The following is a 13,161-nucleotide window of genomic DNA, read 5'->3' as shown; positions in this document are numbered from 1 at the left end:
TAGGGTCCACAACCTTGATATACGATATTCTTACGCTATTTGAGAACGAACGGCGGCCATTTTGTCTGCCAATTTTGGGCCGATTTTCACGAAATTCGAACTCAGTCGTCCTTAGGGTGTAACGGTGATATAATAATACGTTTTTTTTAAATCGGATAAAAATTATGACCTCTTTAGGGTCCACAAGCTAAAAACGCGATTTTTCGTACAATCAGGGGCCATAATTCAGAAAGTTACGGTTCAATATGCGCAAATATCGAAAGGAACCGAGATCTTTAGGTTATAAACTTACATTTCAAGTTTCAACAAAATCGGATAAAAATTGTGACCTCTATTTGAGAACGAAGGGCGGCCATTTTGTCTGTCAGTTTTGGGCTGCATTTCACGAAATTCGAACTCAGCCGTCCTTAGGGTGTAACGGTGATATAATAATACGATTTTTTAATCGGATAAAAATTATGACCTCTATAGGGTCCACAAGCTAAAAACGCGATTTTTCGTACAATCAGAGGCCATAATTCAGGAAGTTACGGTCCGATATGCGCAAATATCGAAAGGAACCGAGATCTTTATGTTATAAACTTACATTTTAAGTTTCAACAAAATCGGATAAAAATTGTGACCTCTATAGGGTCCACAACCTTGATATACCATATTTTTACGCTATTTGAGAATGAACGGCGGCCATTTTCTCTGTCAATTTTGGGCCGATTTTCACGAAATTCGAACTCAATCTACCTTAGGGTGTAACGGTGATATTATAATACGTTTTTTTAAATCGGATAAAAATTATGACCTCTATAGGGTCCAGAAGCTAAAAACGCGATTTTTCGTACAATCAGGGGCCATAATTCAGGAAGTTACGGTCCGATATGCGTGATTATCGAAAGGAACCGAGATCTTTCTGTTATAAACTTATATTTCAAGTTTTAACAAAATTGGATAAAAATTGTGACCTCTATAGTGTCCACAACCTTGATATACCATATTTTTACGCTATTTGAGAACGAACCGCGGCCATTTTGTCTGTCAATTTTAGGCCGATTTTCACGAAATTTGAACTCAGTCGTCCTTATGGTGTAACGGTGATATAATAATACGTTTTTTTTTTAAATCGGATAAAAATTATGACCTCTATAGGGTCCACAAGCTAAAAACGCGATTTTTCGTACAATCAGGGGCCATAATTCAGGAAGTTACGGTCCGATATGCGCGATTATCGAAAGGAACCAAGATCTTTGGGGTATAAACTTACATTTCAAGATTCAACAAAATCAGATAAAAATTGTGACCTCTATAGGGTCCACAAGCCAAAAACGTGATTTTTCGTACAAACAGGGGCCATAATCCATGAAGTTTCGATCTGATACATGCCAATATCGAAAGCAGCCGAGATCATATGGAGATACACCTATATTTCAAGTTTCGTTAAAATCGGATAAGAATTGTGACCTGTAGAGTGTCCACAAACAAATTGTGGACGGACGGACAGGGGCGACGACATAATACGTCCACATGAAAATGTGGGCATAAAAAAATGACACTTTTGTTTAAAACAAAAATGATAATGTTGTTGCCATGGCAACATCCCAAACTTCTTCATATTTTAGTCAAAATTGTACAATTTCCATCAATTGATATTACACTGGTGTTAAATATATGAACTGCTTTCTTTAAAGTATTTTACCCCTTTATGGTCATGGTCAACGTCATTGAAAATGGTAAAATATTGCATTTTTGGAGGTGTTTTTTTTTCATTTTGGTTGCTATAACAACAATATATGAAATTATATACAAGTGTAAAGATATGCAATTTTAAAAAATCACAAACTTTTTGACCTGTACACAAAATTTCACTTGAAAATCTCAATTCCTTCATAATATTTTTTTAGGCAATTTCCTATTACGGAATGTTTTTCAAAAGTGAACCCCTTTCCAGCGTATAAAGAGATGGCATATAAATATTTTGTTATTATTTATTTGTTCAATCTTGCCCAATAGCTACTGACTTAAAATAATGTAAAAATTAATATTAATGAGAAAATTATCGGACAAGGATGCGTTTTTAAAAAAAATATACAGTTGTTGCTATGGAAACCACTCAAACTCCTTAATATTTTGCTCAAACTTATACAATCCATATCATTTGATATTACATGGGTTTCAAATATTTTAAAATGCTTATTTTTAAAAGTGGTGATCACCTATTGGGTTATGGTAAATAGAGTTGAAAATGGTCAAAAATTGCATTTTTTCCATTTTGGTTGCTATGACAACCAAAATCGATAATATATGGCAGATTGGAAATATGTAATTTTAAAAATTCACAAACTTTTGACATATTCCCATAATTTTACTTCCCTATCTCCAATCCTTATTTTACTAAGGTCACCAAAATGCCCCAAAAATAGGCAAATGTGTGCCGCGGACAATTGTTCAAAATTGAACACATATCCAGCTCTTGAGAAGGCATATAGATATTTTTACTCTTTTTTTTTAAGTTAATCTTGCTTGATAGATACTGATTTTAAAATGTATAACAACCAGGTTCAATATTTCAGATATAACATGCACAAGACCATTTTTGATGAAAAAATTGACCAAAATTGCTCTGACAAAATGGAATTTTTGAGAAAACCTAGGTATTTTCCAGTTCCTGTGGAAATCGGTGTAATTATTACAAAGATAGGTTGCCAGGCAACAAAACATACGCCCACAGCAGCTAAATCGTCCGGGCAGTCAACAAGTGTTGTCGCATATTTTTACTTCTTTCAGTAATGAAACATTTATAATACACTAAAATCTGATTAAGAGTAACAACTCATGAAGTAATTATCAGAAAATTATTAGAATTTGTTTGGTTTTTATAAAGTTCTGCCCCATGCTAACGTTTAGTATACAAAACTTTTAATATCTTGGATTTAGCTGTTCAAGTCATAAAAATTCATTGAAAATCAATATTCTTGTTCGTCTCAAGCTCTTAAACTCTGTATCAATCTGAAGTCAACTCTGGCAGTAATTATCGGAAATCGCTGAAAACCAATAGGCTTCTCGTCTCATGACCTTAAACACTGTGCATACATTTAAAGTCAATCGGATATTAACTTTGGCCTTTAGAGCGTCCACAAGATTTTTTGAAGTGATCAAGGGCCATAACTCTGGCAGTAATTATCGAAAATCGCTGAAATTGAATAGACATCTTTGTCTCATGACCTTAAACACTGTGTATAAATTTAAAGTCAATCGGATATTAACTTTAGCCTCTAGAGCGTCCACAAGATTTTTCAAAGTGATCAAGGGCCATAACTCTGGCATTAATTATCGGAAATCGCTGAAAATCAATAGGCTTCATCGTCTCATGACTTTAAACACTGTGTATAAATTTAAAGTCAATCGGATATTAACTTTGGCCTTTAGAGCGTCCACAAGATTTTTTGAAGTGATCAAGGGCCATAACTCTGGCAGTAATTATCGGAAATCGGTGAAAATCAATGGGCTTCTTCCTCTCATGACCTTAAACACTGTGTATAAATTTTAAGTCAATCGGATATTAACTTTGGCCTTTAGAGTGTCCACAAGATTTTTTGAAGTGATCAAGGGCCATAACTCTGGCAGTAAGTATCGAAAATCGATGAAAATCAATAGGCGTCTTCGTCTCATGACCTTAAACACTGTGTATAAATTTAAAGTCAATCGGATATTAACTTTAGCCTCTAGAGCGTTCACAAGATTTTTTGAAGTGATCAAGGGCAATAACTCTGGCAGTAATTATCGGAAATCGCTGAAAATCAATAGGCTTCTTCGTTTCATGGCCTTAAACACTGTATATAAATTTAAAGTCAATCGGATATTAACTTTAGCCTCTAGAGCGTCCACAAGCAATTGTGGATGCCGGACGGACGGACGGATGGACGGACGGGGGCGAGGACAATATACGACCACATTTCAAAGTGGGCGTATAAAAATGTGAAAATTGAAACATAATTAGCCTTGAAGTTGTATTTCATGAATTTACATCTACATTTTTGATAGTTTTGATATGAAATGAAATATGGCATCACAAAAAACACCAAAAATGACTTTTTCAAAGTGTTGAAAAACCTTTCTTCCGGGAAAAGTCAAAAATCGCATCTTTGAACCTCAAAAAAAAAAAATTCATACGATTTTTAATCTGTAAAAAGTTTTGTGAGAAGAATGATGAGATCTACATGAAAAGCTAATAAAATCATATGTATAATCATAATCTCAAAATCACCTTTTCCACCTATTTAAAGTCAATCGGATATTACCTTTGCCCTCTACAGCATCTGCAAGATTTTTTGAAGTGATTAAGTTAAGGGCCATAAGTCTAGCAGTAATTATCGGAAATCGTTGAAAATCAATAGGCTTCTTCGTCTCATGACCTTTAACACTGTGTATAAAATTAAAGTCAATCGGATATTAACTTTGGCCTCTAGAGCATCCACAAGCAATTGTGGACGACGGATGAACGGACGGACGGGGGCGACGACAATATAGACCACATTTCAACGGGGGCGTATACAAAGGGTTACAAATCGCGGGAAAAAAACGACTTTCTTCCGATGGTTGCAATGGAGCTGCGACAACTATATTAACTGAAGTTAATCTCAACAATTAAATAGATTTTGCGCATTCCAACTCATTTTGCCAGCACGGGTCACATTGATCATTATAGGAAATTAATGGGTCTTTTTTACCTTTCGGACATTAAAGACAGGATCTGTACACATTTCACAATATCTTGGTAGGAAAAGTCTTTCAGTTATATCTTTACCCAGTAATGGAGCCATTTTACTCATTAACTGAAATATAAAAATAAATACCCAAGTCATAATCAGAATCAAAATCTGTAAGTAATGTCAAAAGCAAGTATTACAAATAGGCCCTATATGCTAATTATGGTAATTAGAGTTTGTCACCGAGTCATGATTTTCTCGAACAATTGTGACCCTCCACTACAACCAGCAGCTGCCAGGCAGGATACGCCCAATTTCCCAAGTGATGGATAGAGAACAAGGTAAAACAAAGATAGGGTTGCCAGGCAACGAAACACACCCACGGCAGCTATATCGTCCAGGCAGTCAACAAGAGTGGTTGCATATTTTTACTTTTTTCGGTAAGAGACATTTATAATACAATAAAAATCTGAATAAGAGTAACAACTTGTTTGGTTTTTATAAAGTTCTGCCCCATGTTAACGTATAAAGATTCATTGAAAACCAATATACTTGTTCGTCTCAAGACCTGTGTATCAATCTGAAGTCAATCGGATGATAACATTAGCCTCTAGAGCATCCACAAGATTTTTCAAAGTGATCAAGGGCCATAACTCTGGCAGTAAATATAGGAAATTGCTGAAAATCAATAGGCTTCTTCGTCTCATGACCTTAAACACTGTGTTTAAATTTAAAGTCAGTTTGATATTAACTTTGACCTCCAGAGCGTCCACAAGATTTTTCAATGTGATCAAGGGCCATAACTCTGGCAGTAATTATCCGAAATCACTGAAAATGAATAGGCTTCTTCGTCACATGACCTTAAACACTGTATAAATTTAAGGTCAATCGGATATTAACTTTAGCCTATAGAGCATCCACAAGCAATTGTCGATGCCGGACGGACGGGGGCGACAACAATATACGACCACATTTCAATGTGGGCGTATAAAAAGCTATTTTTCATGCAATCAAGGGCCATAATTCAGGAAGTTATGATCCGATATGCACGAATATTGAAAGGAACCAAGATCTTTGTGTTATTATCATCCATTTCAAGTTTCATCAAAATGGGATCAAAATTGTGGCCTCTAGAGAGTCTACAACCTTGATATACCATATATTTACACTATTTGCGTAAGAGAGGTGACCATTATGTCTGGCAGTTTTGGTGTGATAATCACGAAATTCGAACTTGGTCATCATTAGGGTGCAACGTTTTGTTGGGGTTTTTTTCAATCGGATAAAAATTGTGACCTCTAGAGGGACCACAAGCTAAAAGCAGAATTTTTCATACACTCAAGGGCCATAATTCAGGAAGTTACAATCTGATATGAGTTAATATCAAAAGGAACCAAGACACTTTCATTGTATTGTATTACGAAAACACCTTATTTTGTAGGAATATTTCAGACATAAATTTGAATACAGTAAAGGAATTGAATATGAAAAATAGTGAGGTGCCCCTATTTTTTTGCATTCAGAACACTTTATGGTTCATAAAACTATTCGTAGTTGAAGTCTATTAAAAGATAAGGTTGCCGCGATACCTAGGGGATGGCGATATATCGCGATAATTACGTCAGGCGATAAAATTATGGTCTGACATCTCAAATTACGCTTTATCGCGATAATTCTAAAAAATATCACGTTATTTTCATTTTTGATCACAATTCATTTCAAATTTCTTCAAAATACTCCAAAAATGAAATCAAATTGTATCAAGTGCCGATACTAGAACTATTCCATTTTCCACAACAGACTTTGAGACAGCCTTTTTTTAATGCAAAGGACCAATTGACAGACATTAGTCTCATGTATTAAGTACATTTCACTGAATAATATTAATCATTTATCATACACGTGTTGGCTACACTTTGATATAGTCTGGTCCCATACCCCCGCGAAGAAGGCATCCACAATATTTATAATTATGATCAATAATTTAAGGTAAGGATACCCCTACTCGGAATGATAAGTGTTAAACTGCACGCGACAATATGTCACCATAATGTTGCGTTCTGGTTCGTGCGCATATTTTTTTGCGCAGGGGGGGTTGTTTACTTCCGGTCTAGCTTTCGACAGTACGTACGCACAGTGACACGCGAAATTGACATTTTTGAAACTTACGTTTATGAAATTAATAAAATGAACACGTATATAAAAATTATATGAAAAAAAAGAACAAGATATCTCCTTCCAAAATATTTTTAGATTATTGCAAAAGATGAAATAGCTACTGTGTGACGTTAAGTTGAAAAAAGGTTACAAATGGGCAAAAAATGCCTTTCTTCATTCATGAATCATGTACCGTACCAATTTACACTAAAATTAGGAAATATTTTTGATATAGAGATAATACTTCAAACACCTTTATTTTTTTTTTTCTAATACTTCAAAAAAAAATGTTCTACAATTTAATTTGCAGAAGGAAAAAGGTTATATTGCGAGCTAACTAACCTGCACCTCTGTGCCACACACAGGCCTACGGTATAGGCCTGTCTATAGTATGATTAATAAAATTAGATGTTGCATTTTATTATCAATTGCATGGTATATTAGAACAGTTTTAAAAATCTTGTTTATATTCAAATGTGTATTTTTTTTTAATAAATTCAGCTTTGTTTGTATACTTTAGTTGATAAAGATGTAAATATCCCTACAAAATTCTTTTCCAATCTAGGCCTAATTAATAATTTTAGAAAATGGCCATTTATTTATTTTAAGTCCCTCTGACGCTCTGTCATTTAATTTAGTTAATTTTATAAATGCAGACCCCCCCCCCCCCCCCTGAAAAAAAAAAAAAATACACACACTTTTTTTTCAGCTTGCACAACTGGAAAAAAGTTTACTTATATAAATCCACCCCAATGTAAGCAATTATTTCATAGTCTTTTTGATCTAGGCTTTGTTGAGAAATTAAATTAGCTTCAGTAGATATAACAATTATATATAAGGAAAAAGAAAACACTATTAGTATTAAATAACGAGAGCATCGCTAACGCTGCAATATACGTCCACATTCCAGCTTTGATTGATATGGTACTTTTTAATAGGAAGATAATGAAATATGAAATGGCTGTAATGTGATAAGAGGCAAAGAAGGCTAGGAAATGGGTTTGTTTTGCCAAATTTACATACAAAATACTAACAAAAAAGTGGGTGTGACACTGCCCCAGGGGGTCGGGGCAAGCATCAAAATAAATAGTTGCTGTCTTTACAGAATAAGGAATAAATATGCAAAGATCCAAGATGATTCATTCAGAATTGCACCCTGTAGACGATAAATACAAAAAATGGGCATGGCTCTGCCCGTGGGAGTTGGATATGGAAACAATATAAATAGGTACCACCCTGTTATTGAAATGACAACATCAATAGTTGCCGTCCTTAGGGTGTAAGGAATAAGTATACCAAGTTCCAAGATAATCCATTCAGAATTGTGGCCTTTGGGCGCTAAAGGCAAAAATTGGGCGTGTCTCTGCCCCTGGGGGTCGGGGCATTCACCAAAATCAATAGTTGATGCCCTTAGGCTATAAGGAATACATGTGCCAAATACCAAGTTGATCCATTCATAATTCCGGCATGTAAACGATAAACACAAAAATTGGGCGTGGCTCTGCCCCTGGGGTTCGGGATATGTAGTTGTCGTCCTTAGGCTATAAGGAATACATAGCCCAAGTTCAAAGACAATCCATTAAGAATCGTGGCCTGTAGGAAACTCACAGAGACACAAAGAAAAAATGGGTGTGGTTCTGCCCCTTGGGGGTTGGGCAATCACCAAAAAACAACAGGGGGTATCCTTAGGGTATAAGGAATAGGTATGCAAAGTTTCAAAAGGATCTGTTAAGAATTGCGGTCTGTAGGCGACACAAAAGGCACACAAACATTGGGCGTGGCTCTGTCCCAGGGGGTCGGACTTGCACCAACAATAATAGAGGTCAGTCTTAGGGTATAAGGAATAAGTATAAAAAAGTTTTCAAGATGATCGATTAAGCATTGCAGGCTGTAAGTGACATACAGACACACAAAAAGAAAATGGCCGTGGCTCTGTCCCTGGGGGCTGGGCATTCACCACAAACAATAGGGATGTTCCTTAGGATAGGAGTAAGTATGCAAAGTTTCGAAGTAATACGTTAAGAAATGCTGTCTGTAGATGACAAACAATGAATACAAGAAATGGGCGTGGCTCTGCCACTGGGGATCGGGCATGCACCAAAAACAATACGGATCATCCTTAGGGTATAAGGAATTCATATGAAATTTTTTCAAGACGATCGATTAAGAATTATGGCCTGTAGGCGACACACACACAAAAATGGGCCTGGCTCTGCCCCTGGGGGTTGGGCATGCACCCCAAACGATAGGAATGTTCCGTAGGGTACAAAGAATGGGTATACAAAGTTTCGAGATGATACGTTAAGAAATGCGGTCTGTAGACGACAAACAAACAAATACAAGAAATGGGCGTGGCTCTGCCCCTGGGGGTCGGGCATGCACCAAAAACAATAGGGATCTTCCTTGGGGTATAAGGAATAAGTATACCAAGTTTGAAGAAAATCCAGTAAGAATTGCGCCCTGTAGGCGACACAAAGACACACGAAAAGAAAATGGGCGTGGCTCTGCCCCTGGGGGTTGGGCATGCACCCCAAACGATAGGGATGTTCCTTAGGGTACAAAGAATGTGTATGCAAAGTTTCAAGATTATTAGTTAAGAAATGTGGCCTGTAGACGACAAACAAACAAATACTAGAAATGGGCGTGGCTCTGCCCCGGGGGGTCGGGCATGCACCAAAAACAATAGGGATCTTCCTTGGGGTATAAGGAATAAGTATACCAAGTTTGAAGAAAATCCATGAAGAATTGCGCCCTGTAGGCGAACCACAGACACAGACACACACACACACACACACACACACACATACATACATACACACACACACACACACAGACAGGGGCGACGGCATAATACGTTCACATTATGAATGTGGACGTATAAAAAAGGAATTATTGCTTTAGTTATCAATGAAAAGGAATTTTTGTTCTAAAATAGATTCTTCCAGGAATCCTGTACATTAAAAGATTTACAAGAGTTGATAAAGGCAACTTCATCCTTGATATCTGATATTTCAATGTTGGCCACACCAATTTGATTTCCTGTTCTTCGGGCTTCGATATAAAAATAAATAGCTAATTACATCATGTGAAAGATGCTTTGTTTAAAAATTTGGAACTATAAGCTTTTGAACAGTACAGCCAAGTACTTTTGGTGTTTAAATAGATGTATGTATTTTTCCAGAAGAACCAAATAAATAAATATAATGAACGTCCATTTCTATAGCGCCAAAATTCCGCACAAATTGTGTTCATAGCGCTTGGCAAAACATACCTACACGAAGTCTTTAGATCTAGGTTATCACTTGTTTGTAACAGATGAGTTTTTAAAAATTGTAAGGCACTACATTTATCTCATCATGTTGTTTATATGAATATATGATTACGGTATCCAATATCATTCATGTCATTAACATTTAACTTGTTTGCATACTTGACAAATTAGCCTATAGATCTAGTCAAATTTTTTTACAGAGTTACTTCGTGTAACCGGGGTAATTAACAAGACTGTTTTGTTAGGGTTTTTTTTAAAAAAAAAATAAATTAAAACACGTCATCCAAGCGAGAACCAAAATATATTTCTTTATGTCCTAAATTAAAATAAAACAATAACAATAGACATAAATTTGAAGGGGAATTATGTAAGATTTAGATAAAGAGCTGGTCGTTCTCGTTATTAACTATAACATTTCAAAAATAGATAATGCAAATTGAATATATTGAAAATTTACCACCATACCGTTCTAATCTATTTAAAATCTGAGCAATCAGATGGCATCGAGAGTTGATTATGGTCTTTTCATGTTAATAAATGTCTAATTGATAATTTACATAACATTAAGGCCCAAAGAAAGACCTGCAATAAGCAGATTTAGCTCTTACATCATGCCTGTTTAACATTTAAAAACGCATCTTTAATTAACAATACTTTTATGATAAATGTTAATGTTACATAATTGGATGAATAATTATATAATTTATAGGCACCTTATTAGATTGAAATACCAACTCTTTCTTCCTCAACTGATAAGATTAAATTATTTAAATCAAAAAATGCAATAGTCTAATATTATTGTTAAGATTAACTTATTTAATTGAAACAAAAATTGTAGGTTATATTTTTAATGATTAATTTAATTACATGGAACAGTAAACCCATATCCTTAAATATCGACTGGCAGCTATTTTTAAATATTAATTTTTCTCCAGAACCGTGTTATTTCCTGAAAAGCCATACATCTCAGCATTGTAACAAAACCAACCTTATCAATATTGGAGCAAAATTGACTGAATTCTTTAACACCAACTGGCAGATCCCTTTTTCGCGAAAATTGGTCATTTGGCTTCAATTCTCAACCTATTTAACCATCAACATAACCATACAAACACATTACACATAGCTTGAATGGTTTATTTTCTGATGTTTGAAATACATAAAATTAAATAATTATGCTTAATTCAACTATACAAAATTAAAATCAATAATGATATAATACAATCAAACAATTTAAACCAAATCCCTTGTTGAGTATTAAAATAAAACAAATAAAATAATGAAAATAATATCCCCCCCTCCCAAAAAAAAAATGAAATAAAAAAAAAATATATATATAAATAAATAGATACATAAAATAAAATACTTTATCAATATATTAATGTCTAGTGTCTCAATATTTATACCCCTCCCCCCCCCCACCCACACACACAATATGAAAAGAAGTAAATAACATAAATAAAACATACAATTATTTATCAGTATCACAATAAATCAACATGAAATATATTTGCTTCACAAGCTGGCACTCCCCTAGGCAGCAAACAAAAGACGGGTACCACTACCAGTACATTCTGCTGAAAATACAAAAGATTTTTAAAAAATTTTGTGTAATTAAAAGCTTATATATAGCCAACACAGCAATGTTATTATTCATACCAAACTGTATTTTATATATTTACGATTTATTAATGATCTGCAAGTATTATTTTACAAATTAATGAATTGAAAACTCTATTTTGCCGATTTTTAAAAGTAGGTCAAAGCTGTCAAACTTTGCCTTAACTGGACAACACACGTGTCGAGATTTTCATGAAATGTAATACTTATTTATAATACAATATAATATCAAAATTATAAGATATTCATTTTTATTCTTACCTCGAACATTGCTTCTATTTCTCGTTACCATTTAACCAGATGATGCCACATTTAATACTACAAGAAAGCGCTAAATAAAAATATCGCTACTGGGCCTATAGTAAACAAACAGCGAGAACAGAAGACCGGAAGTGATCAACCACCTTTCTCGCCGTTTCACGCGTTTCGCAACATAACGTCGAGAATTCATGAGTCGGCAATCATACGGTATTATCTATGGTGGTATCTGTAAAAAGATGTAATTTATTTTACAACATCTCTCAAAATGAGTCTGCGAGTAACAATGACCAAAAACACATATTAAAGTTCTATAAAACAATACTCATAAAAAAAATGCGAAATCAATTCCTAATATTGTACATCTATTTGCCTTGTACAGTTGGTAACATTGACCACATCAAATTTCTTTGGAAATTAATTCCTAATATTGTACATCTATTTGCCTTGTACAGTTTTTGACCTGTTGATTGTACCATCTAATAAAAAAAAATATATTACATATCCTGGGTAAAAAGAGTTGGTAACATTGACCACATCAAATTCCCTTTGAATCGTGATGTATTGTTAAGTAATCAGGGATAAAAAATTGCTTTAACCATCCCAAGGAGCTATCAACTTCAAATACAAATGAAAATGTGGATGTTAGTTATGTATGTGACAAGCACAAAAGTGGGTCACCTGTCTAACGTTGTGGGTTTTGCCAAGGACTATCATTTACCCCCACTGCTAAAGCCCTATGCACAAGACAATTATTGAAATAACCTAGGGTCGAGTGACCGCTAAAGTCCATCTCTCCAACAACCATCATTAAATAAGTTACGACTTTGGAAATATGATTTAATATTTCATTTATTATTCAACATGTAACACAGTGATCAGTTTAAAAACAAAGACAAAAAAAAACTAGAACTGTGATGCAGTAATGACGGGTTTCACCGGTGCCACATTACCCTTAAACATTTGTCACTTTCGGTACCAATGAAACCATTAAACAATTTTCCACATAAGCACACATCAAATAAAATGTACGCAGAATCAACCAAATCCAGCAATATCAATTCATTTTATACATTTGTTACTTGTAAGTGTACAGTACTTCCGGTAATAATGAAAATGTTCAATTAGTTTTATGAAATCAGAAATGGCAAAAGGCAT

At 34.6% G+C, this 13,161-nt stretch overlaps 1 protein-coding gene and 1 long non-coding RNA gene across 11 annotated transcripts in view; both read right to left on the bottom strand.

Annotated features, from left to right (window-relative positions):
- LOC126816919 (serine/threonine-protein phosphatase 4 regulatory subunit 1-like) overlaps positions 1-13,161 on the bottom strand; it is a 383,736-nt gene that overhangs the window by 190,529 nt on the left and 180,046 nt on the right. For all 10 annotated transcript variants that reach the window (XM_056099411.1, XM_056099412.1, XM_056099416.1 and 7 more), the window contains exon 8: positions 4,719-4,823. In XM_056099411.1, the coding sequence (XP_055955386.1) occupies positions 4,719-4,823 (105 nt within the window). The remainder of the gene's footprint in view (positions 1-4,718; positions 4,824-13,161) is intronic.
- Positions 10,981-12,270, bottom strand: LOC126816932 (uncharacterized). Its single transcript, XR_007678674.1, has 3 exons — positions 12,007-12,270; positions 11,595-11,702; positions 10,981-11,268 (listed from the first exon to the last, which is right to left on the bottom strand). It is a non-coding gene; the product is annotated as an uncharacterized LOC126816932 (long non-coding RNA).

This window comes from Patella vulgata, chromosome 3 (assembly GCF_932274485.2).
Source record: "Patella vulgata chromosome 3, xgPatVulg1.2, whole genome shotgun sequence".
Lineage (NCBI taxonomy): Eukaryota > Metazoa > Mollusca > Gastropoda > Patellidae > Patella > Patella vulgata.
Note: the sequence above shows the minus strand (reverse complement) of the source record. Positions and strands in the feature narration are given on the sequence as shown.